The sequence below is a fragment of the Salvelinus sp. IW2-2015 genome, linkage group LG9, assembly GCF_002910315.2.
Source record: "Salvelinus sp. IW2-2015 linkage group LG9, ASM291031v2, whole genome shotgun sequence".
NCBI classification, from domain to species: domain Eukaryota; kingdom Metazoa; phylum Chordata; class Actinopteri; order Salmoniformes; family Salmonidae; genus Salvelinus; species Salvelinus sp. IW2-2015.
Window position 1 is genome coordinate 17,587,813 of NC_036849.1, and position 26,834 is coordinate 17,614,646.

The 26,834-nt window shown below is 42.4% G+C and overlaps 2 protein-coding genes across 3 annotated transcripts in view; one reads left to right on the top strand and one right to left on the bottom strand.

Moving 5' to 3' along the window:
• Window positions 1–17: 17 nt before the first annotated feature.
• On the bottom strand, window positions 18–2,039 carry erg28 (ergosterol biosynthesis 28 homolog). Of its 2 annotated transcripts, none has more exons than XM_023994563.2 (5): window positions 1,839–2,039; window positions 1,457–1,627; window positions 1,117–1,207; window positions 886–1,004; window positions 18–677 (listed from the first exon to the last, which is right to left on the bottom strand). In XM_023994563.2, the coding sequence occupies exons 2-5, from the start codon at window positions 1,587–1,589 to the stop codon at window positions 589–591; spliced, it is 432 nt and encodes a 143-aa protein (XP_023850331.1). In that variant the 5' UTR covers window positions 1,590–1,627; window positions 1,839–2,039; the 3' UTR covers window positions 18–588. The 2 variants fall into 2 exon arrangements, with proteins under 2 accessions (XP_023850331.1, XP_023850332.1); XM_023994564.2 differs by having other exon boundaries at window positions 1,457–1,611; window positions 1,839–2,026.
• A 457-nt stretch (window positions 2,040–2,496) lies between these two features.
• ttll5 (tubulin tyrosine ligase-like family, member 5) overlaps window positions 2,497–26,834 on the top strand; it is a 98,965-nt gene continuing 74,627 nt past the window's right edge. Inside the window, 14 exon segments of the mRNA XM_023994567.2 lie at window positions 2,497–2,616; window positions 3,078–3,234; window positions 4,378–4,484; window positions 4,619–4,701; window positions 6,765–6,871; window positions 7,175–7,305; window positions 7,432–7,514; window positions 11,437–11,506; window positions 11,612–11,696; window positions 12,917–13,018; window positions 13,269–13,360; window positions 13,702–13,809; window positions 24,585–24,666; window positions 25,222–25,283. Of these exon segments, the coding sequence (XP_023850335.2) occupies window positions 3,176–3,234; window positions 4,378–4,484; window positions 4,619–4,701; window positions 6,765–6,871; window positions 7,175–7,305; window positions 7,432–7,514; window positions 11,437–11,506; window positions 11,612–11,696; window positions 12,917–13,018; window positions 13,269–13,360; window positions 13,702–13,809; window positions 24,585–24,666; window positions 25,222–25,283 (1,171 nt within the window). The 5' untranslated portion in view covers window positions 2,497–2,616; window positions 3,078–3,175.

Below are 26,834 nucleotides of genomic sequence, written 5' to 3' on the forward strand. Positions count from 1 at the left end.
TGAACAATTGCACCTGGTGAATATTGTTGTTTTTTTTAATTGAGAAAAATGCTCTGTTACTTTATTCATGGACATGTTACACGACAGACACAATCCAGTAACATACAGAAATCACTCACTATCACTCAGAGCAGTTTAGAAAGCAAGACAAAAGGTCCAATGTTGAGATCCTCCATTAAAGTACTGTGAATGACAGATGTCAAAATCCAGTCACAAGCCCTATCACACAATCAAACTATAATTAATACATAAAATCACCTCTACATTTATGCATTATTATTGTACATCATGAAACATTGATAGACAATCACTGTTCAATTTTCAGTGTAAGAGTGAAACAGCTGTAGCCATAAAAACCATAGTATATTGTAGCACATGTACATATCACGTAGCACAGGAACGAGTCACCTGCAAAATAAATCCCACTTATTGCATAGCCCATCTTAAAAAAGTTTACACATATTGGACTCTTGTCTTTGTGTACATACAGTATAGTAAATATACCACTCATTCATCAAGGCAAGAAGCAGTAGACTATCCTGCAGCTTTCTCGAGAGTTGGGCTAAAATAGTTTTCTGCTGCTTGGAATCAGTTCCGCTTCTTCTGCCGTGCACCCACCTCTTCCTGATGCTCTGGAACACACTGGAACCCAATCAGCATTCCCACGATAGAGGAACCTGGAGAGGTGAGAGGATGCAATGGGTTTACTCTATAATAATAGACTCTAGCAGCACAAGCTCTGAGCAAGTTCCATCAGACAAAACATTTAGTTGAGCGATGCACCTTATGTACCTGGTAGTTTGATGATTTGTTAACACGGTTACTGGTTTTAACAAAACAAGCTCACTATTTGATCAGATGGGATTATAGAGCTGCAGTACTTACTCGCCACAATGAGAGGTGCCATAACGCCAATGGTCAGAGGTGCCGTTTTGTAGATGAAGGCTTCAGACAGGAAGTGTCCCAGAGCCAGTACAAATGTCCACAGGGTGATGTGATAGAGCCTACATGAAGGAGGAGGAGACAACTAATTAAGATGACTGACAGAACACAAATCAGTTTATGCACTCACTGTTGCATTAACAGACAACAGTGCAGGGATGCAGCAAATCTTACATTTTGTTCTGAATGTCTATGGCGCACGCGCAGCGGATAATTGACGACAACAATGTCCAGATTCCAAATGTTCTTGCTTGGAGGCCATTTACTGTAAAAAGGAAGCAGAACCTACATGAAGTTCTCTGAATTCCTTGCACCTTGGAGGAGACTAAGCATACTGCTGTTGTAAAGCGCCTGTGATGGTTCCACATTGATTTGTCTACCAGTCTTATACACAGGCATAATAACATCCTACAGGTTGGAACAAAATCCTGCACCCACACCCACCCTTGCACGGTAAGATCTGTCATGGCCTGCTTTAGAGAGAGTGTTGCAATCCCGTGTAGAAACTACTCACCAAACTCTGGTGTCCCCGTGTAGAGTTTCTCAGAGAGGAAGCTGTGATCTCTGAAACTCTGGACGGTGTTTCCCATGGCAATGACAGACACCATGACCAACCAACTCCGCAGAACATTCAGAAAACGACTCATCCTTGCCTTCTGTGGGATGCACCTGCCAGACACGTTGGCTGAGAGTAAGGGGCAGACAGCATAGCACTTTGCAAAAACGAACAAGAAAATAACAGCTTCATTCTGCTTGTTACAGCTCAGATGAATGCTACAGTACCTGTCAGGTTGCAAGAACCACCATGATCGTAGGTACTATAGCTAACGTTAGCTACAACAGCAACCATCATTGCTAGCGCGATACAAACAAAATTATGTATGTGTCTAACTTACCTTCTACAATAGTGATACGACAGTGATCGGCGAGTCGAAATCAATAGGCATATAATGTCAACATGTCTGTAAAAACATTGCTAATGTTTGGAGATTGAGAATACCGTGTGAAGCTCGCTATTGTACTGTCGCTCAATAACTAGCTGATATGGACATTCAATTTGGCCAATTATAGAGCTCAGAAGATGGCTTCATCATCGTCCCATTCATCACAATGGGTCGTTCGACTGGTAACGTGCTTTTAGGTTCCGCCTTATTTCGCTCATTCCACCAATCATTACAACACAAACCACAGTTGCGATTGATTTAGCTCTCCTGGTGGTCCCGGCCACAGGAGACGAAGTGGCGACGATTTACATTCGCTACTATAAAAATGAAAACACCAAAAATCTATTATATTACTTTATCAATTGTTTTAATACTATGCTAGACAATGTAATTCGTCTTGAATATTCCAAAGCATTCCCTGTGTGACATTCTCTGACCAAATGCACCGATTCAGTAGTACATTGCAGGCATTGGAATGCCCAAGTCCGTTTTTATCACTCAATAAAAACATTGTAATTCTTATTTTATGATGCATATTTGGAATTATAGAAATTCATCACAAATTGGAAGTTGTGTGGCCAAAAACGGGCAGTGCGCATGCTCTCGCCATTGGTTGCCAGTCAGTTGTTGTAGTTACAAATAGGCTAGCTACAGGAAGACTTTTTATGATGGCTAGCTAGCTAACTGTGGTTCTTCGAATACAGAAGTTTATCCTATGCTGAAGAGTTGGGTATGTTTATATGTTAGTTTTACGGCTGTCATGATTCAAAACACAAAACGTTAGCTTGCTCTCTTAATGAAACATATAGTTTGTATTACAAAACACAGTAAAGCTAGGTAGCTAACGTGCCAACCTTATTACCTCATTTAGCTATCTAGCTAACGTTAGATAAGTAGCTAACCAATCTCAGATGTTGCAGAAAGTTCCTAGCTGGCTGGTATCATGAGGTAGTAATATCTATGTAACATAGCTAGCGTTAGCTGTAATAGCAACACACAAAATATTTTACATTGTTAGGGCTAGGTGTTTGACGGTCTATGATTCAGCTTGTTTCTGGACAGTGCTAATATGGACTCATAATATTAATTTATGCATGGATATTATTGATATATAAGTTAACTCAATTCCAGACAGCAGTGTATTCTTCAGTATGAAAATGCTGTGTTTTAACTTGACTGATATTTCAACAGTAGACGGTGAGAGCTGGAGATGCCCACCGTCATAACCCCAGATACCTGACTCAAAGCAGATTTCGTCAGGAGGTACTTCCCCCTTCACTGTGGTGGAAATGCCAACTGTGATCCGGGATAAAGAGGATTCCGAGTCCTCCTCAGAGGACGAGCAAGAGTAAGTGGCTGTTCTGATTAAGTGGTTCTAATGGTTTTGTTACATTTCCTTCTAGTTGTAGAAAGCAACATTAGTGTGCTAAGTAACACAAAAAAATACACAGATCAATGTTTAAACTCATTGCCACCACTGAGATCCTATTCAATTCAAAGAGTTCTAGTATGTAATTATATGCAACAATAATAAACACTGTAAGAACAGATCCCTGTACGATCTAAATATACTGTATAAAGTGTCAATATGTGGTTAAACTTAGTTAACTAGAGCTTACTGTGCACTCTAAATTAAGCCTGGCTTATTTGGTGTCTATAAATGTGATCAATTTGGCACTTAAATAGCCTGGCACCTCAAGTATGTCCTTAAATAGAACATGTACTACCACAGCAGAAGAGGCCAAGAAGTTCACGGTCTTGTCTTCATCTAGTCCTGAATTCAAATTTCATTAGGCTACTAAACTCTTTGGCAACTAATTAATCTGCCAATGCACCTTAGATCATTCTCAAAGAGCTGTAATGTAATCTGTTAAAAATGTATAGAATAGTCCTATCTCAGACCTGGTCATCAGAGACTAAAATGTATTAAAAACGTCTCTCAGAGAGATTTGAATCTAGATCCTACTCTTTACACTACAAAAATATATTTCCTGGGACTCGTATGTGTCGTGTAAAGAGGCCCTTATCTCCACCATGGTCACTGATAGAACCAGACACAGCCAACCTATCAGATATTTTCAGTGCAATGTTACCAGAGTGTTTGTTACTTGACAGGTTTGTTATTGTTCAGTATCCATGAGACTGTGTGTGGCTCGACCACTCTGCTTCGCTAATGTAAACACCATGTCAGATTGCGTTCCACCACCCTAAGGGTAGCATCATCAGGACTCTAAACTCAACATAAAGAGACATTAAAGATATGTTGGAAAGGGTTTACAGCTTTAGGCTAATGGTATGCCGTGTTTTAGATACTCTTCCCTCTCATTTAGGTTCTTGTTTTATTGGACTTTATATGGGTATTTTGTCACCCATATTTAATTTTTTGAGCTTAAAGTATAAACTCTACTCTTGAGTAGCTTGACCCTGCATGACCCTCTCAATGTAAGAATAGAAGAATACTTTATTTATCTGTTTTTCTTTGTCTCTTCAGGGACCATCCTTGCATTGCCTGGAGTGGCCTCAGCAGGAAGATCCCAGTCCTGGTGTTCTTTGCTGAAGCCATCGTCTCTAAAGATGGAAACATCCGTTCTGTTGGAGGTACGATGTCCATAAGAAACATTCTAAAGATATGAGAGTATAGAATTCTGTTGAATTCATATCCTGGCCCAATCCTTTAATTTCTGTTGAATGGTAATGTTATGCTGTTATGTGTTCATGTTTTGTCTTTACAGAACGGTACAACCTGGCCTTCAAGATTGTGCGCACGGAGAGCCGGCTGGTTCGTGGCTTACTGACCACTCATGGATTCCATGAGGTATTACATGAAATCTCATTCTGATTCACTTGCACATACAGTACCAGTCAAAAGTTTGAACACATCTACATTTTCTTTATTTTGACCAATTTTCTACATCAAAAAAGTGTTGCACAAATCAAATATATTTTATATTCTTCAAAGTAGCCATCCTTTGCCTTGATGACAGCTTTGCACACTCTTGGCATTCTCTCATCCATCTTCATCTGGAATGCTTTTCCAACAGTCTTGAAGTAGTTCCCACATATGCTGAGCACTTCTTGGCTGCTTTTCCTTCACTCTGCAGTCCAACTCATCCCAAACCATCTCAATTTGGTTGAGGTCGGATGATTGTGGAGGCCAGGTCATCTGATGCAGCACTCATCACTCTCCTTCTTGGTCAAATAGCCCTTACACAGCCTGGAGATGTGTTGGGTCATTGTCCTGTTGAAAAATAAATGATAGTCCCACTAAACGCAAACCAGATGGGATGGTGTATCGCTGAAGAGTGCTGTGATAGCCATGCTGGGTAAGTGTGCCTTGAATTCAAAATAAATCACCGACAGTGTCACCAGCAAAGCACCCCCACACCATCACACCTCCTAATCCATGCTTCACGGTGGGAACCACACATGCGGAGATCATCCGTTCACCTACTCTGCGTCTCACAAAGACACGTCAGTTGGAACCAACATCTGACCAAAGGACAGATTTCCACCGGTCTAATGTCCATTGCTCGTGTTTGATGGCCCAAGCAATCTCTTCTTATTGGTGTCCTTTAGTAGTGGTTTCTTTGCAGCAATTTGACCATGAAGGCCTGATTTACGCAGTCTCCACTGAACAGTTGATGTTGAGATGTGTCTGTTACTTGAACTCTGAAGCATTTTTTTGGGCTGCAATTTCTGAGGCTGGTAATTCTAATGAACTTATCCTCTGCAGCAGAGCTAACTCTGGGTCTGCCATTCCTGTGGCGGTCCTCATGCGAGCCAGTTTCATCTAAGCGCTTGTTGGTTTTTGCGACTGCACTTGAAGAAACTTTCAGAGTTCTTGACATTTTCCGAATTGACTGACCTTAAAGTATTGATGGACTGTCATTTCTCTTTGCTTATTTGAGCTGTTCTTGCCATAATATGGACTTGTTCTTTTACCAAATAGGGCTATCTTTTGTATACCATCCCTACCTTTTCACAACACAACTGATTGGCTCAAAGGAAAGAAATTTAACTTTTAACAAGGCACACCTGTTAATTGAAATGCATTCTAGGTGTCTACCTCATGAAGCTGGTCAAGAGTGTGCAAAGCTGTCATCAAGCTGTCATGTAGAAAATAGTAAAAATAAAGAAAAACCCTTGAATAAGTTAGTGTGTCCAAACTTTTGACTGGTACTGTATGTTCCTCTCTGTCATGTGTTGTAAGGGGATAGGTCTGTTTTTTCCTGACTGACACAGTCTATGTCGAAGCCTGGAAATGCACGCACAGACAAAGTTGGCCCAGTATAGTGTTAATCCTGTTTCACAAGAGCACACTCCCCATTATTGCTTCATCCAAGCACTTACTATTAATTCATATTTTTTTCACTTCAATGCCACTTGACTCCCACTAAACCCATCATCAAAGACATGCTAGTGTCTGCCACATCATCCCAGAGCCAAAGTTTAATAACCCTCTATTGCAAACATCTGGCTTTCTCATTGCAGTTAGTGCTGGCCCATGTCAAACCTGCCTCTTCACAAAGGAGCGCAGAAGGGTATGAATAAAACAAAACAGATATAAATTAATATGATTGTGATTAAAATAGCTGGTGAGCTGGCTTCCCTTTGAGATGATTTGAAGGTAGAGATTAGTGGCTGAGTATCGGATCTGAGCCTCGGATCCATCTTTATCAAGCCGTCAGATGTGATGCATATCAAACAGTAACTGTGGTTATCAACCAAGGCTATATTTTTCCTGTTATGATGTCCTTTAATTTTCCTAACGATTTCCCCTGCTGTTGCGTATAGTTTGGTCTTAGTGTGAGTACTGCCTCTGAATAGTCTGAAGTACATAACTGAGATCTGAGCTTGACTGGAAGGTCTGTTTTTCAGATCCATCCAAACAGTAATGACTTCAACCTCATGTGGACGGGGTCTCACCTCAAGCCTTACCTCCTACGCAGCCTTCAAGACTTCCAGAAGGTCAACCACTTTCCCAGGTATGACTGTGTGTCCAACTACACAGAGTGGAGTCACATTGGCCTGCTGCAGTTCCTGATGTAAAAATTCACACTGCTTCTTTGTTTAAGCTCCTTTAATTCAACCTTGTGTTTATTGGCTTTCACAGGAAAGAACATTTCGTTTGAACAAGTGCCTTTCTAAAACATGAAATGAATCAAACTGTCATGCAGAGTAGTCTTGTTGCCATTGTGTTTGTACAAGCTCTTATTTCTATCAGCATCCAAGCAGTAGAGAACTCGAGCATTTCGAGCTGAAAGGTCAATGGCCCTGTTCATTTCCAGGTCATATGAACTGACGCGCAAAGATCGGCTGTATAAAAACATCCAGCGGATGCAGCAGTCTCACGGCTTTAAAAACTTCCACATCGTCCCTCAGACCTTTGTGCTTCCCTCAGAGTACCAGGAGTTCTGTAGTAAGTCCTGCTTGTCTGTTAACATCTATTGACTCTCATTACTGTAAACACAATAAGCCACCATATTTCTCCGCTAGTCTTTCTCACAGCACGCCACTCTTCCCCATCTTCTCTGCCTCATCCCAGGTTCTTTCGTCAAGGACCAGGGTCCCTGGATCATTAAGCCAGTAGCATCTTCAAGAGGACGAGGGATCTACCTGGTCAGCAATGTAAGGGATACACCATAGGAAGAACAATGCACTGTTAGTGTTACTTTTGGTCATTTAGTGTATAACACAGTATGTGGACACCTGCTCGTCGAACATCTCATTCCAAAATCATGGGCATTTATATGGAGTTGGTCCCCCCTTTGCCGCTATAACAGCCTCCACTCTTCTGGGAAGGCTTTCCACTAGATGTTGGAACATTGCTGCGGGGACTTGCTTCCATTCAGCCACGTGCATTAGTGAGGTTGGCACTGATGTTGGGCGATTAGGTCCGGCTTGCAGTCGGCATTCCAATTCATCCCAAAGGTGTTCGATGGGGTTGAAGTCAGGGCTCTATGCAGGCCAGTCAAGTTCTTCCACACCGATCTCGTCAAACCATTTCTGTATGGACCTCGCTTTGTGCACGGGGGCATTGTCATGCTGAAACCGGAAAGGGCCTTCCCCAAACTGTTGCCACAAAGTTGGAAGCACAGAATCGTCTAGAATGTTATTATATGCTGTCGCGTTAAGATTCACATTCACAAAATCTAAGGGGCCTAGCCCTAACCATGAAAAACAGCCAAAGACCATTATTCCTCCTCCACCAAACTTTACACTTGGCACTATGCATTGGGGCAGGTAGTGTTCTCCTGGCATCTGCCAAACCCAGATTCGTCCGTCGGACTGCCAGATGGTGAAGCGTGATTCATCACTCCAGAGAATGAATTTTACATGAGTCCAATGACGGCTAGCTTTACACCACTCCAGCCGACGCTTGGCATTGTGCATGGTGATCTTAGGCTTGTGTGCGGCTGCTCGGCCATGGAAACCCATTTCATGACGCTCCCGACGAACAGTTCTTGTGCGGACGTTGCTTCCAGAAGGCATTTTGGAACTCGGTAGTGAGTGGTGCAACCGAGGACAGACGATTTTTACGCGCTTCAGCACTCTGTGGTTCCGTTCTGTGAGCTGGTGTGGCGTAGCACTTCATGGCTAAGCCCTTGTTGCTCCTAGACGTTTCCACTTCACAAGAACAGCACTTATGGTTGACTGGGGCAGCTCTATCAGGGCAGAAATTTGACGAACTGACTTTTTGGAAAGGTGGCATCCTATGACGGTGTCACGTTAAGTCACTGAGCTCTTCAGTAAGGCCATTCTACTGTCAATGTTTGTCTATGGAGATTGCATGACTGTGTGCTCTATTTTATACACCTGTCAGCAACGGGTGTGGCTGAAGGGGTGTCTACATGCTTTTGTGTATATACAGTGCCTTCGGAATGTATTCAGACCCCTTGACTTTTTCCACATTTTGTTACTTTACAGCCTTATTATAAAATTGATTAAATTGTTTTTTCCCCCTCATCAATCTACACACTGTATCCCATAATGTCAAAGCAAAAACATGTTTTTAGAAATGTTTGCTAATTTGCACTGTCAACTTTCCAAATTAAAACGGAAATATCATATTTACATAAGTATTCAGACCCTTTACTCAGTACTTTGTTGAAGCACCTTTGGCAGTGATTACAGCATCAAGTCTTTCTTTGGGAGGATGCTTACAAGCTTGCCACCCCTGTATTTGGAGAGTTTTTCCCATTATTCTCTGCAGATCCTTTCAAGCTCTGTCAGGTTGAATGGGGAGCATCGCTGTACAGTTATTTTCAGGTCTCTCCAGAGGTATTCGTTCAAGTCCGGGCTCTGGCTGGACACTCAAGAACATTCAGAGACTTGTCTCCCAGTCCCTGTTGCTGAAAAACATCCCCCCACAATATGATGTTGCCACCACCATGCTTCACCTTAGGGATGGTGCAAGGTTTCCTCTAGATGTGAAGCTTGGCATTCAGACCAAAGAGTTCAATCTTGGTTTCATCAGACCAGAGAATCTTGTTTCTCATGGTCTGAGAGCCATTCGGTGCCTTTTGGCAAACTCCAAGCGGGCTGTCATGTGCCTTTTTGTTGAGGAGTGTCTTCCATCTGGCTACTCTACCATAAAGGCCTGATTGGTGGAGTGCTGCAGAGATGGTTGTCTTTCTGGAAGGTTCTCCCATCTCCACAGAGGAACTCTAGAGCTCTGTCAGAATGACCATCAGGTTCCTGGTCACCTCCCTGACCAAGGTCCTTCTCCTCCGATTGCTCAGTTTGGCTGGGCGGCCCGCTCTAGGAAGAGTCTTGGCGGTTACAGACATCTTCCATTAAAGAATGATGGAGGCCACTGTGTTTGTGGGGACCTTCAATGCTGCAGAACTATTTTGGTACCCTTCCCCAGATCTGTACCCTTCCCCAGATCTGTGCCACAGTTGACAGACATGCACTGTCAACTGTGGGACCTTATAGACAGGTGTGTGCCTTTCCAAATCATGTCCAATCAATTGAATTTACCACAGGTGGACTCCAATCAAGTTGTAGAAAATGTAGAAACATCTCAAGGATGATCAAGGGAAACAGGAGCTCAATTTCGAGTCTGATAGCAAAGGGTCTGAATACCTATGTAATTAAGGTATTTCTGTTTTTTCTTTTTAATAGATTTGCAAAAAAATGTATGAACCTTATTTCACTTTGCCATTTAGGGGGTATTGTGTGTAGAATGTGGAGGATTTTTCAAATGTATTTAATACATTTTAGAATAAGGCTGTAACGTTAAAAAAATGTGGAAAAAGTAAAGGGTTCTGAATAGTGTCCAAATGCACTGTACAGTGTAGATACACTCACCTTAAGGCTACTCGGGGATAATAGCCTGAGGGATCTCGGGTTGTAAATGAAACAATATGGCAGTTACTTGCGGGAGGGGGTGGATTCTGTTGAAAAATTAAGTATAAAACAATGTGTGTCATAGACATTAAGCGCTGTTGAGTAAATCACACACTTCAAGGCTTTGGAAGAGCTCCAGAAGGTTCTCTGACTTGGACAACCTATAAACATGCTTTTTCTTCTGGGGTATTTTTATGAAACAGTGGAAAGAATGTCAGGGTGATATTTAGAAAGAAGGATGTTCATTTTGGGGTTTTTCTCTGAACTCTAGCCAGCCCGACGGTTAGTAGCTCTCCACCTCCCTCACCCCTCCTCGGCTTCACCACCTGCAACACATTTCAGACTCATAAATGACCCCACTCCTCTGATAGACTGCTGTACAGGATGGGTTTTCTCTTTGAATGGCCAATTTCATGTGTCTGACTTGATCATACTGGACCTGGTGCATTATACAGTGAGCTCCAAAAGTATTGGAACAGTGACAAATGTTGTTGTTTTGGTTCTGTACTTTGGCTCTGTACTCCTGAATGAATCGTGACTAATGATGAGTGAGAAAGTTACAGCCTCACAAATATCATACCCCCCAAAAAATGCTAACCTCCTCTGTTGTTGTATTGTTGAGCGGTTAGCATGTCTTGGGGGTATGATGTTTGTGCATCTGTGTCTAACTTTCTCTCCCATCATTATTCACGATTCTTTCAGGACTATCAGCAGTCATGGTAGCATGTTTAGTGTTTAGAAACATATTCTATTGTTATTTACAATAAAACTGACTCCAAAATGACACAATACATTATTTACCATTCATTTCTATTGTGCACAAAATTATCTGAAACGCAACCAAAAAAAAGAGCAATGCATCCAACAAGCTTGATGTAATCATTGCGTGCTAGGAATATGGGACAAAATACTTAACTTTTGACTACTTTAATACACATATAAGTGAATTTGTCCCTATACCTTTGGTCCCCTAAAATGGGGGGGAAGAGACTATGTACAAAAAGTGCTGTAATTTCTAAACGGTTCACCCTATATGGATGAAAATACCCCCATTTAAAGCTGACAGTCTGCACTTTAACCCCCATAGTCAATGTATAATTTCAATGTGTCACTGTCAAATGCTTTTGGAGCTCACTGTATGTGTAATCTAATGATTGACGTGTTATTTAGCCTAACGTATGATCCTTATCCTACAAAGCCCACCCAGATTCCAATGGATGAGAACATCTTAGTTTCTCGCTACATCAATAACCCATTACTGATTGACGGTGAGTTTTTGCCTTTCAAGCGTTGTCAAATCAGTTACTTATGCAGATGAAGACAGTAGTTAGAAAAGCAGTCATTTTGATCTATGTTTAATACATTTTTTGCAGACTTCAAGTTTGATGTGCGGTTGTATGTGCTGGTGACATCATATGATCCACTCACTATCTATCTCTATGAGGAGGGCCTGGCCAGGTGAGCTGTGTACTGGATCTTTCCTTTGTGTTATGCAAATAATGTCCAGTTACATTTGAATCATTTAGCAGAAGCACTTATCCAGGAACATTTAGGGTTAAAAGCGTTGCTCAAGGGCACATCGACATATTTTTCACTGAGTCGGCTTGGGGATTCGAAACAGCGACCTCTTGGTTACTGGCCCAACGCCCTTAACTGCTAGGCTACCTGCCACCAATGATTATATATGAGATATCTAATCTCCATTAGCTAGGTCATTGAAGTGTGTATTGGGTCAAAAGGGTCCATGTTGGATAGTGGCTTTGGAATTATTTCCTGTACTCATTCATGAAAGTAGTGAAGAAAAGTATCAACTGTAGTTAGGAAGTTACCACGCAATGACCAGTAGAGGGCGGTCTAAACGTTTCTTTCTGCCACTGATGAGTAGTACGGTTTGGTGGGGCTTTCAAACAAAGCTCTCCATTGTCTCCATGGTCCAATGAGATAATCAAATGCTCTTTGCTCAGACTTGGACCCAGATAAGCAGGAGACAGAACTCTGTTTCAAATTGTTTTACAGATTTATTAAACATGAATGATATTGTGCTGTAATTATCTTATGAGTCTCAGATGTAAATCTGCAGTGACAGACTTAAAATGAGTGTCCCACAGCCGCAATGCTATTTGCAACATTTAGTTATTTTCATATTATCATATTAGATCAACAATTTTCCTGTGTCTTTACCTGGAGCCAGCTGTAATACTGTATTCATTCATCATTAAGATCGTCTGGGCTCAGGTGGGGTTGGGGGCAGCGATGGGTGGATGATGCATAATGATTGGCTCATCTCAGCTAGGCTTGATGGATGTGCTGCACTGTGTGAGGCACGCAAACACAATCGCACAGTGCTGTATAGCGCAGACCGTGCTTGATTATTAACGGACGGCAATTAATCCTGGCTGAATCGCGAATACCACTGTAATCTTTGACATTCCATTTGGTTTGACTGGATTCGGGTACTCACTGTATGCCAAGGAATTCTCAATATTCCACATGTGGTGTCCAATCCTCTTTAATACATAGTACAGTATGGGGAACATCTCTCCTTTACTAAAAGCCCTCTAATGCTGTCAAAAGTCAATCATATGAATTGCTGTAAGTACTGTATAGTAACTCTTTGTGCATCCTCTGTAAGTTGTGTTTTTGGAAATTGTTTAATTGAACCAAAACTCTGCCTACAGGTTTGCCACTGTGAAGTATGACTGTGGCACAAAGAACATCAAGAACCAGTTCATGCATCTCACCAACTACAGCGTGAACAAGAAGAGCAGTGACTATGTCAGGTAACCTGGGATCTGCAGGGAACAACCACTTTTCTATTCTCCTTCAGGAATCTCTAAGTTAATATGTAGCTTATTGACGGTGCATAGAATTGGGAAAACAGCAAATCATACACGTTTTGGGTTTTTGAATGGTATTTTCAGATGCTAGATAGATTCCCACTTTGGTTTTCTAATGACTATCTTTTCAAAATTGTAGCATGAACTGTTTTGGAAAAAGCCAGACCATTATATTTATTTTCTTCCTTTTCAGTTGTGATGACCCTGAAGTGGAGGATTATGGGAACAAATGGAGCATGAGTGCAATGCTGCGGTATTTGAAGCAGGAGGGAAAAGACACCACATGTGAGTAGTCTGAACTCTTCACTCTCCTTTGAACCTCCTCCCCTCCACCCTCTCCTGGCTCAGAACATCTATGCTATTGTCCATGCACAGTCAAAGAAATGTTACTGTAGTTGAACCAGATTCAATCTTACACATAGATCCCCACCCTTCTCTGTCAAAATGCTCAGTAGGGCAGAATCTACACGTCAACCTGTAACCACAGATTGTGTTAAAGATGTTGAGATATTCTAGCCACTTTGTGTCCAGTGTAAAGTTCTTTAGGGTCTTGTGTGTAAAGTAGACTAACCCATGGCAGGTCTCAGACTGAGTGTCACCCTGCTGTCTGTTTCTGTGTTTTCCAGTGCTGATGAGTCAGGTGGAGGACCTGGTGATCAAGGCTGTGTTGAGCGCTGAGCTGCAGATAGCCACTGCCTGCAAGATGTTTGTGCCCCACAGGAACAACTGCTTCGGTAAGATTGTCTGCCACACTCTTGCCTTGTTGATGCTCGATCTTTGAATATCTAGTATTCCATACCCTTTCATTTTCTCCTTCATTTCTTTGGTGCAGACTACAGACATTCCCAAATCCGTCCTGATCTCTGACAGTCCGGATGGTTTTGGAGTCAGCCTGTTGACCGAAGCAGGAATTTGTTTCCTTTTTTCTGTTGCCATTCAGGTCTGTCTGATTTAGGGTGACTGTTTTCTTGGCTGCTCCTGTGTAGCACCAGGCTCGCGTGAACTCCATTTTGGAGCCATTACTGCTGTTAGTGTTGGCACTAATTGTCTTCCCTCTCTCGCTGGCGTTCTCTCCGAGACCTGGGGTTTGACTGCAGCCAGGTCTGCTGAGCATCCTCTGCCTTCTGTCTCCTTTTCATTCTTGCACGCTGTCTCTCTCTGTCTCACGTTCTCTTCCTGTTCTTGTCTGTAACTCTGTCTCTCTTTGCTTTGTGCTCTCACTGGTTAGAAAAGTAGAGAGCCATGGCTGCACTTTTGACAAGCCACTGTAGACATAATAGGCCCTGACTTGTGATTGTTTGGGCTGTAGGGGCTGTGTACCAGGGCAAAAAGCATGTTATCTGAGCATCGCTTGTGTAGAGATAATATCTGTGCCCCGATTGGCAGGCATCACCACAGGGCTTAACAGGCAGACGGGCCCAGGGTGTGAAATGTTCAGATGAAGGTGTTTGTGGGATGAGGTGGGGCCGGGGCGGCATGCCTTAATCCTGCCTTTGTACTTGCCTGATGGAAATTAGTCATTTTAGGGAAAGATGACAGTAGAGTGAGAGAACAGGACATGAATGGATGTTGACACACCAATGAACTTACACACAACCTTGTGAGCATACACACGCGCACACACACTGTACACAGGCAATTAGGCCCATCTATTTTGTTCAATACACAAAGCCAGTTGACTAATAAACATGCCCATTACCCTTTGTGATATCAGTTTACCGTGTAATTTTGTTGTCTTCAGATTGCCTCAAGCTAGTTAATTATAAAATTCAGTGTGTCTGCTGGAGCCAATTTCCAAAGGAAGACAGTGACAACTCTAGTGCTGACAATTCCAGAGGACCACCCTCGTCCTGCTACCTCTGTTTTCATCCTCCTCTCAAGGTGGGCCTGTTGCTTTTTAAATATGTGACTGAGTGTCTGTGGAGACATGTACTGTAGGAGCCAGTATAAAACATGAGTGCTGGGAGGCTAGTCCTGCCTCTGCTTCAGGGAGTCCAGTATCACTGTGTGCTTTATCTTCTCTCGTAAATAATTTCAACCCAAACCACAGCTCTCTCAGCTCCTGTCGACGTCCTTCTCCTCTCTCTGCCTTCCTCTCCTCCTCCCACAATCTCCCAAACATGAATTCAATGTTAATTCATGCTCTGAAATGATCCAGCAATGTTGCCATGCACCAATTAAAAGGAAAACATTAGTAGGCTGTGATGTATCCGTTTAAATAATTGTGGGTAATGAGGGCGGTGTATGCGTCCCTAAAATAGGGCCTATTGTTCGGAGTTAACATGCAATCTCTGCCACTTCTGGAACACAGCCACACATGGCCATAAAGCGGGTTGTAATCTTAATTTGCAGCAAACTATTCCAAGCCTTTTTAGTGTCTTTAATACAATGTTTATTGTTTTCAAATGGGATTTGCGCTTTTTGCACAAATTGCTCTGCCTATCTTAACGAGCCTACTGTAACAAAATCCTTTAATACTCTCTCTCTGATGTGGGAAAGAGTAAAAACAACCATTTTTTCCCCTTCTAACTTGCCTTGGTGAGTTGTGTGTTGGGGGAGGATGCCACCCAGGCTGCTCTCTTTACCACTATGCCTTATGATTAATGGATAGGCTTTTTACTGAGAGATGCTGATTAAGACATGTTTTGACTGAGATCTGATCTAGCCAAGCCAAAGGCTTATTTTGTTCAACACAAAACATTCCACTAACTGCTCATGTATTCCACCGAACATCTCTCATATAATCTACTACATAGTGTGGAATCAGCAATAGTTTATAAACAACTTTTAGTCCTACATTTGTCCGTAAATCTAACACTTTACTGTCCCAAAAATAGGGGTTTTACGATGAGGATGATATATGGTTATTATGAAATTCTTTGCAAATCACTGGATTTAGCCTATGTTTTGAGCTGCTCATTTTTATCATAGTGCTTTTTTGTGTTATGCATAGAGATACAGCAGTTTTTATTTTATTGCATTCAGGGCGTCTTCGTGCCTTTGGCATCAAACTTGTTGCTCCTCTCTGTTTCTCTGGATTTACAATTTCAACATAAGTGATTTATTTGAAAATGCTGCAATAATCCAATTTGTGATAAGTAACAATGAAACCCACTTCAAGAAGATGCTTTATGTTGTTGTTATTGTGGGGCCCATGAACTGCATGGCCGGGGTGGGGAGATCATTGTTCTGGCGCTGTCTCTTGTGATGGAGTTTCCAACTGCGCCCATCCAATAGTAAAAAACACTCCTCTTGATCATCTCTTCTTCGCATCACTTCTTCTTTATTTATTTCCCTCCCTCGTTTAATGGGTGTTGTGGATGTTCTCTCGTTCTCCTCTCTCGCAGTGTTATGTCTGTTGTGGCTTCTCTGTGGCTGCATTAACGGCACTCCACAGGCAGCGGTCGAGCAACAGAACAAACGCGTCTCGGCGCGAGCGGCTGCCGGCTCCAGGGGCTCATGGGGCAGCAGCGGCGTCTGCTCCTAATTGGGGGAAAATGCGCGGCACATGGAGTCTGCTTGTCGGGGGCTGGCGAGGTGGAGAGGCTTTCTTTGTTTTCTCTCTTTCTCCCGTTGTTGTGGTGCCACTGAGGCACTCCAGGCTCAAACAATTTATTCCCCTGCTCTGTTCCCTGATACTTGTTTTATGGTTCTCTCTCTCTGTGTGTGTGTGTGTGTGTGTGTGTGTGTGTGTGTGTGTGTGTGTGTGTGTGTGTGTGTGTGTGTGTGTGTGTGTGTGTGTGTGTGTGTGTGTGTGTGTGTGTGTGTGTGTGTGTGTGTGTGTGTGTGTGTGTGTGTGTGTGTGTGTGTGTGTGAATGGAAAAGAAAATCCCTGCATTCTGCTTAGCAACTACTGTTTGGCTTTTAGTGTCCAATCCTTACCCAAAGACAGATTGGTTCTGCTACTAATGTTACAGGCCTTGGCTAAGGACTGCATCGTCACATTTTGGATCAATTCCACTTTATCATGAGTGTAGCAAGCCCCTTGACCCCTAGCAATGCCATGATGAATGACTTTGCTCAAATTTAAAAAGAATATGGATGAGTTGGAAATAATTTAGATCTTTCGTAAGTGTCATATTTAAGGGCGGCAGGTAGCCTAGTGGTTAGAGCGTTGGGCCAGTAATCGAAAGGTTGCTGGATCAAATCCCCGAGAGAAATCTGTCGTTCTGCCCCTGAACAAAACAGTTAACCCACTGTTCCCCGATAGGCCATCATTGTAAATAAGAATTTGTTCTTCACCTTTATTTAACTAGGCAAGTCGGTTAAATAAATATTTTACAAGCGAAGATAAATTAGCCTACTCTTGAAGAAGTTAGAATCTTTGGACTTTGGAAGTCTCATGCTGCCATTTACTATTGTCAGAAAACCATGAAGAAGAGAATAGGGAGGCCCTTGTCAAATCAGTAAATAAACAAAGAATGAATGACTGAATATAGATTTGTTTATTTTAAAACTTGACTTGCTCTGTAATATCACTCATCCGCCAACAACTGTGTGTACATAACATAGCATGGGTTCTCTGTATTAACACTGATGTTGACCTCTAACACTAGAATAAACAACTTACGCTATGACCACTTTGAAAACAACAACCTCTGGCCTCTTCTCAAAACTTACTTTTCTTTTCTTTTGAAGAGCCATTAAGCAGATTTTTCCCTGGCATTACGGCCAGAGCTTTGCCCAGTGCCCTGTCCCTGTAAAAGACTGGCTTTTCTCTGGGGGCAGTGGGGTAAGCTAATGGACTTTCCCCAGGCAGAGCAGTGTGAGTGAGGGAGTGGTGGTGTGGAGGGCTTCCACAGGGCTCCTAGCCCCGTCGCGCTGTGGTGAAATGGCTGTTTTATAACCGTGAAGGAAGGAGAGAGGGAGTGGGAGAGAATGGATGAGTTTGTACACAGGGAACTCCCTGACCGCTCAGTAAAAGGCCTTTTATTGTGTCGCTCTCTGCCAAGCTGACGATGGAGTGGAATATATATATATATATATGTGTGTGTGTGTCTGAGTCGCCAGGTCCCTCGCACTTGGAAAATTCTTTCCAAACTTAGCTCGGTTGGAGTTCAGGGTCTATCAATAATTTGCTCCGTCATAATCATTTGCTTCTCTTCAGCTAGGCCTAGAGGGGGACCGTTTGGGACTGAGGTGTGGTTTAAACTGAGATCACCATGTAGGCAAATTTTGTGCTACAATATTGACTGAGCAACACCAGCCCAATGTGGAAGAATGATTTTAAAGTGTGTATATAATGGCATGAACATTTGATAGTGTATATAATTGCCTCCTGACCAATTATGCTATTTTGTTTGTTTGTGCTGATCTGAATTTTGTTTGTACATAATGTTTCCGCCATCGTTTCCTATGACTGAAAAGAGCTTCTGGACATCAAAACAGTGGTCACTAACCTCAATTTGGATGAGGGATTCAGGACACAGTGCTCACCCGGACCAGGCCCTAATCCTTGACACTCTAAAGAGGAAAATACGACGATGTAGAGGCCGACGTGGGGGCACCCTGATGAAACTACGGCGGCGAGTGAATATACCACCTCTACCTTTTTGTTCTATTGGTGAATGTACAATCACTGGAGAACAAACTGGACAAGCTCTGTTCGAGACTATCATATCAACGGGTCCTGAAGAACTGTAATGTCCTATGCTTCACGGAGTCCTGGATGAACGAGAGCATGGTTAATATAAATCTAACCGGGTTTTCTATGCATCGGCAGGACAGAACGGCAGCTTCTCGTAACTCAAGGGCGGGGGTGTGTGTGTCTTTTAACAGCTGGTGCGCAATCTCTAATATTAAGGAGGTCTCCAAGGTTCTACTCGCATGAATTAGAATACCTCATGATAAGCTGTTAACCATGCTATTTACCAAGAGTTCATCTATATTTTTCATAGCTGTCTATTTCTCACCACAAACCTATGCTGGTACTAAGACCGCACTCAACGAGCTGTATAGGGCCATAAGCCAATAAGAAAATGCTCATCCAGAGGCAGCACTCCTAGTGGCCAGTGATTTTTAATGCAGGAAAATTAAAATCAGTTTTACCTAATTTCTACCAGCATGTCACCTGTGCAACTAGAGGGGGAAAAATAACTCAAGACCACCTTTACTCCACACACAGACATGTGTACAAAGCCCTCCCTCACCCTCCATTTGGCAAATCTGACTCTATCCTCATAATTCATGTTTACAAGCAGAAACAGGAAGTACCATTTAAAACGCTTAATTTGGAAGTGGCCCGATGAAACGGATGCTAACCTACAGGACTGCGTCGCTAGCACAGATGGGAATATGTTCCGTGATTCATCCGATGGCATCGGAGTTTACCACATCAGTCACCGGCTTCATTAATAAGTGCATCGACGACGTAGTCCTCACAGTTACCGTACGTACTGTACATATCCCAACCAGAAGCCATAGATTATAGGCACCATCCTCACTGAACTAAAGGCTCGAGCTGCCGCTTTCAAGGAGCGAGATACTAACCCGGACGCTTTTAAGAAATCCCGCTATGCCCTCCGACGAACCATCAAACAGGTAAAGCATCAATACAGGACTAAGATTGAATCCTACTACACCGGCTCTGATGCTTGTCGGATGTGGCAGGGCTTGCAAACTATTACAGACTACAAAGGGAAGCACAGCCGTGAGCTGGCCAATGACACGAGCCTACCAGACAAGCTAAATTACTTCTATGCTCGCTTCGAGGCAAGCAACACTGTGCCGGACAACTGTGTGACTACGCTCTCTGTAGCCAATGTGAGTGACACCTTTTTAAACAGGTTATCAGGATGCATACTTGGAGCATGCACTGAACAGTTGGCAAGTGTCTTCACTGACATTTTCAACCTCTCCCTGACCCAGTCTGTAATACCTACATGTTTCAAGCAGACCTCCATTGTCCCTGTGCCCAAGAACACCAAGGTAACCTGTCTAAATGACTATAGCACTCACATCTGTAGCCATGAAATGCATTGAAATTCACGGCTCACATCAAGACCTTCATCCCAGACACCCTGGACCCACTAGTTTGCATACCGCCCCAACAGATCCACAGATGATGCAAATTCTATTCCACTCCACACTGACCTTTCCTGTTTGGACAAAATGAACACCTACAGTGGAATGCTGTTCATTGACTACATCTCAGTGTACAACACCATAGAGCCCTCAGCTCATTACTAAGCTAAGGTCCTTGTGACTGAACACCTCCTTCTGCAACTGGTTCCTGGACATCCTGATGGGCTGCCACAAGGTGTTGAGGGTATGCAACAACACATCCGCCACATTGACCCTCAACACGGGGGCCCCCCAGGTGTGCGTGCTTAGTCCCCTCCTGTACTCCCTGTTCCCCCACGACTGCGCACGACTCCAACACCACCATTAAGTTTGCTGATGACACAACGGTGGGAAACCTGATCACCGTTGATGATGAGACGGCCTATAGGGAGGAGGTCAAAGAACTGGCAGTGTGGTGCCAAGACAACCTCTCCATCGTCTTCAGTAAGACAATGGAGCTGATGTGGACGACAGGAAACGGAGGGCCGATCATGCCCCCATTCACATCGACAGTGCTGTAGTGGAGCAGGTCGAGAGGTTCAAGGTCCTCGGTGTCCATATCACTAAGGATTTATCATGGTCCAAACACCAACATGGTTGTGAAGAGGGCACGACAACGCCTCTTCCCCCCTCATGAGGCTGAAAAGATTTGGCATGGGTCCTCAGATCATCAAAGTTCTACAGCTGCACCATCGAGAGAATCTTCCTGGCTGCATCACCGCTTGGTATGTCAACTGCTTGGCATCCAACCGCAAGGCACTACAGAGGGTAGTGCGTATGGCCTAGTACATCACTGGTGTCGAAAGTACAAGGTGTCGAAAGTGTTCCGCAGGGATGCTTGCCCATATTGCCTCCAATGCTTCCCACAGTTTTGTCAATTTGGCTGGATGTCCTTTGCGTGGTGGACCATTCTTGATACACACAGGAAACCGTTTAGTGTGGAAAAACCCAGCAGCATTGCAGTTCTTTACACAAACCGGTGTGCCTGGCACCTACTACCATACCCCGTTCAAAGGCACATAAATCTTTTGTCTTGCCTATTCACTCTCTAAATGGCACACGTACACACACACACACACACACACACACACACACACACACACACAATCCGTGTCTCAAGGCTTAAAAATCTTTCTTTAACCTGTCTCCTCCCCTTCATCTACACTGATTTCAAGTGGATTTAACACGTGACATTCATAAGTGATCATAGCTTTCACCTGGTCAGTCTGTCATTGTAATGTTTTGTATATGCAGTATACTTCCACTGATACCCCAACACACAGACATATACGCACAAACATGCATACTGACGCCATACACTTTCACACTCCCCACATACGCTGCTGCTAGTCACTTTACCTCTACCTACACTACCAGTCAAAACCGCTAATTTGTGGAATTTCTTTCCTTATTGCGTTTGAGCCAATCAGTTGTGTTGTGACAAGGTACAGTAGGGGTGGTATACAGAAGAAGGCCCTATCTGGTAAAAGTCCATATTATTTCAAGAACAGCTGAATTAAGCAAAGAGAAACGACAGTCCATTACTTTAAGACATGAAGGTCAGTTATTCCGGACATCTTAACATCAACTGTTCAGAGGAGACTGCGTGAATCAGGCCTTCATGGTCGATTGCTGCAAAGAATGCACTACTAAAGGACACCAAAATAAAGAAGAGACTTGCTTGGGCCAAGAAACACGAGTAATGAACATTAGACGAGTGGAAATCTGTCCTTTAGTCTGAGTCCAAATGTTGCGATTTTTGGTTCCAACCGCGGTGTCTTTGTGAGATGCAGAGTAGGTGAACGGATGATCTCTGCATGTGTGGTTCCCACCGTGAAGCATGGAGTAGGAGGTGTGGTGATGTGGGGGTGTGTTGCTGGTGACACTGTCTGTGATTTATTTATAATTCAAGGCACACTTAACCAGCATGGCTACCTCAGCATTCTTCAGTGATACGCCATCCCATCTTGTTTGCGCTTAGTGGGATTATGAATTGTTGTTCAACAGGACAATGACCCAACACCTCCAGGCTGTGTAAGGGCCGACCTCAACCCAATTGAGATGGTTTGGACCACAGTGAAGGAAAAGCAGCATATGTGGGAACTCCTTCAACACGGTTGGAAAAGCATTCCTCATGAAGCTGGTTGAGAGAATGCCTAGTGTGCAATGCTGTCATCAAGGCAAAGGGTGACTCTAAGAATCTGAAATATATTTTGATTTGTTTAGCACTTTTTGGGTTACTACATGATTCCATATGTGTTATTTCATAGTGTTGATGTCTTCACTATTATTCAACAATGTAGAAAATAGTTAAAATAAACAAGAACCCTTGAATGAGTAGGTGTCCAAACTTTTGACTGGTACTGTATTTGACTGGTACTGTACAGTACATAGCTTGTACCCCTATACATCGACTTGGTACTGGTACTCCCTTTTTATATAGCCATGTTATTTTCTACTCCCTTTATATAGCAATGTTATGTTCTACTCCCTATAAACAGTGCGTTTGGAAAGTATTCGTACCCCTTTACTTTTTCCACATTTTGTTACGTTACAGCCTTCTTCTAAAATTGATTAAATCGTTTCCCCCCCTCAATCTACAGACAATACCCCATAATGACAATGCAAAACTGATTTATTTTAGCAAAAAAAAAAAAAAACGTATCACATTTACATAAGTATTCAGACCCTTTACTCAGTACTTTGTTTAAGCACCTTTGGCAGCGATTACAGCCTCAAGTCTTCTTGGGTATGACGCTACAAGCTTGGCACACCTGTATTTGGGGAGTTTCTCCCATTCTTCTCTGCAGATCCTCTCAAGCTCTGTCAGGTTGGATGGGGAGCGTCGCTGCACAGCTATTTTCAGGTCTCTCCAGAGATGTTCGATCAGGTTCAAGTCTGGGCTCTGGCTGGGCCACTCAAGGACATTCAGAGACTTGTCCCGAAGCCACTCCTGCGTTGTCTTGGCTGTGTGCTTAGGGTCATTGTCCTGATGGAAGGTGAACCTTCACCCCAGTCTGAGGTCCTGAGTGCTCAGGAGCAGGTTTTCATCAAGGATCTCTCTGTACTTTGCTCCGTTCATCCTTCCCTCAAACCTGACTAGTCTCCCAGTCCCTGCCACTGAAAAACAGAATACTTATGTAAATAAGGTATTTCAGTTTATTTTTTTTGTAGTAAATGTGCCAAAATTTCTCAACCTGTTTTCACTTTGTGTGTGGATGAGGAAAAACATTTATTTAATTCATTTAGAGTAAGGTTGTAACGTAACAAAATGTGGAAAACGTCAAGGAGTCTGAATACTTTCCGAATGCCCTGTATAGCCATGTTATTTTTATTCGTTATTCACTGTGTCACTTTTATTTAAAAAATGAATTGATCTTTAATTTTGCATTGTTGGAACAGGACCTGTAAGTAAGCGTGTGACGACAAATTATTTGATTTGAAAGCAGATTTGATGATGCGCAATTTATAGACTATATAACGATTTAAGATAATGAAATGTTTAAATGCTGAGGGCTTTATGTCCCTAACAGCCTATTGTGTCACACTCGCACATGCTTCAGTGTATTTCTTTATAGGCTTCAAATAATTGAAATAATTTAGCCTAGGTAATTAATTTTCATTCCTTCTTAGACTCCCTGTCTGGCTCCTGACCTATTTAGAGTGTTTATATGCTTTTTTAATATGACATGTAGCCTATTTTTGAAATTGTGTGCGCTTCTTACATTCACATTTTCATGTTTATTCAAATACTTTCCTTTCAAATCATATGGTTTGGTTTCAATACTTCAAAACCAAATGGTAGTCACAAAAGTAGATTGTGATTGTGTTAAATTGTGATTTTAACGAATGGAGCGAATTTGGAGTAGCAGTTTTTGGAAAGTGGTTGGAAAGGACATGAAGCACTGGAGTGGAGAACCGCTCCATGAGCGATGAGCGGGATTTCCAACTGCTCTACTCCGCTCACATGCTCTGTTCTCATCTCAGCTCTTATGTAAGCAGCTCAGTGGAGCTGAAATGTCAATATACTTAGCTAATGTAATGCAGCCAGCCAATCCTCAGTAGCAGCAGTCGTTTGATGTAGTTTCTCTCTCTGAGTGATTGGATATTTAATATCCATATAATCAGTAGCCCGAAAACCAGCCATGTTGTCAACTGCCAGTTTGTGTGAACCAAGATAAGCTTGAAGTCTTCTGTGTTATATTGTGGCTTATTGTTTATAAGACAACAGGCTCTTCCATCACTAGGATCAGAAGGTTTTCCTCCCCACGTGACCTGACCAGGAAAAACGCTAGTCCCTAGCCTATTACTTAGCCTAATATGTGGTTGGGAAAAGATTCCTATTCATCACAAATGGGGTCAGCAGAAGCCAGAATAGAGCCAGACTCTGCTGACCTCCCATGTCCTCTGGTAATTCCATTATTCATGTGTGTGTATTTATCTACAGAACTGTATGGCTTTGATGTGCTCATCGACTCCAACCTCAAACCATGGCTCCTAGAGGTCAACCTCTCTCCCTCCCTGGCCTGGTGAGTGACTGACTGCATGTCATCTCACGGTTCACAGGAACAAATACATGCTTATGCCAGATCTTCAATCTTTGACCTTACAGCAGTTGCTCTCTGAACATCATTCTGAGAGCATTACTATAAAAAAACTTGTAAATTGCTGAAGGGACTTTAGGGTAACTCAAACAAGTGTTCTTCTTGTCCTTCTTTGAGATGAAACACACTTCTGTTTTCCTCCCATAAACCCTTAAACATCCTCTGGTGAGCTCTAGGAATAGACATGTTAATATAACACATAATGAAATGGCATGTTTGAGGATTTACACTTCGTTTGTTGATAAATACCCGGTGGCTAAATGTAAGCTTTTATGTCCTCATCCTCTTGAAATATATCTGAGCAGTTCTTTCCAGCCCAGTAAATTCTGTGAGTTGACTGATTGAAACGTTTTTGTCCTCTACAACTTTGGGATTGCACTTGTTTGTGAGAGGGCATATTGTGTTATTTTACTGTATGGACTTTGATGTCTTTCTAATGTCTTTTGTTCGTTTTTATATGATTTGAATCTTTCATTCCAGCGATGCTCCTCTGGATCTGAAGATAAAGGCCAGCATGATATCAGACATGTTTTCTATTGTGGGTGAGTCTTTCTCTCTCCTTCTCTTTCTGCACATAATAAAAGTGTTAATGCATGGGTTTTTGGGAGGGAGGAATGCCAAGGGTTTGGTCTGGCGACTACACCTGAATGAATGCTCTTGGCCAAAATGTTTCTGTTTATTACATACCCACCTGTAGAGTTGGACGGTATCCAGATGTCCATACCTTCATACCGTGCCTGTGTCATCCTGGGGATATACGGAATTACCAGTAGTGCACACAAGGGGCACTATATATATATTTTTCAAACGTAAACCCACTTAAAGTTACTTACCAGAATGCTAACTAGTACTATGGAATCCTCATAGTGGATGCTAGGTAAATGCTAACGCGCAAATGCGAACATTTACTACTAAGACTGACAACCCAGCTCATAAAGTTATGTAAGTATACTGAACAAAAATATAAACGCAACATGCAACAATTTCAAAGATTTTACTGAGTTAAAGTTTATATGAGGAAATCAGTCAATTTAAATACAGTAAATTCATTAGGCCCTAATCTATGGCTGGGAATGTGACTGGGAATACAGATATGCATCTGGACACAGATACTTTAAAATAAATGGTATTTCGTCACGGTATTTCTGTGCATTCAAATTACCAACAATAAAACGCAATTGTGTTCTTTGTAGCTTATGCCTGCCCATACCATAACCCCACCGCCACCATACACGTGGTCTGCGGTTATGAGGCCAGTTGGACGTACTGCCAAATTCTCTAAAAGGCCATTGGATGTGGCATATGGCAGAGAAATTAACATTAAATTATCTGGCAACTGCTCTGGTGGACATTCCTGCAGTCAGTATGTCAATTGCACACTCCCTCAAAACTTGAGACATCTGTGGCATTGTGTTGTGACAACTGCACATTTTAGAGTGGCCTTTTATTGTCCACTGCACAAGGTGCACCTTGTAATGATCATGCTGTTTAATCTGCTTCTTGATATGCCACACCTGTCAGGTGGATGGATTATGATGGCGAAGGAGAAATGTTCACTAACAGGGATTTGTGCCCAACATTTTAGAGAAATAAGCTTTTTGTGAATATGTAACATTTCTGGGATCTTTTATTTCAGCTCATGAAACATGGGACCAACACTTGACATGTTGCATTTTATATTTTTGTTCAGTACATATCAAAATGCAGTTTGCAGCATGCACAAAACAAACATTAGACAGCAGGGATCTTAATCCAGGAGGGGATTGTCTCTGCTCCTGTTATCAAGAAGCTTGATCTTGCAAGCTAACTTTAGCCACTTAGCTAACATTAGCAAGATAGTAAAACCCAGCTCGAGAGGATTTATTTGGCAAATCTTATATAGTTAACTTAATCATTATAAGGTATATAGCTGGCAAACAAAATAGTCTAACAAGCAAAATGATGAACGCGATCTGCTTTATCTATTACCTAGTGCACAAGTTGACTATATAGGTATTTATTTAAAAAGTACTAATATTCAAATGTGTATAAAAAATGTAATATTGGGTATTGACCTTATTGGAAAGTCATACTGATGGTATTTTGAAATACCG

Excerpts from the sequence above, each read along its gene's own strand:
- erg28 (XM_023994563.2), bottom strand. The coding sequence starts at position 1,589 with ATGAGTCGTTTTCTGAATGTTCTGCGGAGTTGGTTGGTCATGGTGTCT. Across the intron at positions 1,208-1,456 it reads CACGGGGACACCAGAGTTTG|TAAATGGCCTCCAAGCAAGA; the intron begins GTGAGTAGTTTC and ends TCCTTTTTACAG. Across the intron at positions 1,005-1,116 it reads ATAGACATTCAGAACAAAAT|GCTCTATCACATCACCCTGT; the intron begins GTAAGATTTGCT and ends TCCTTCATGTAG.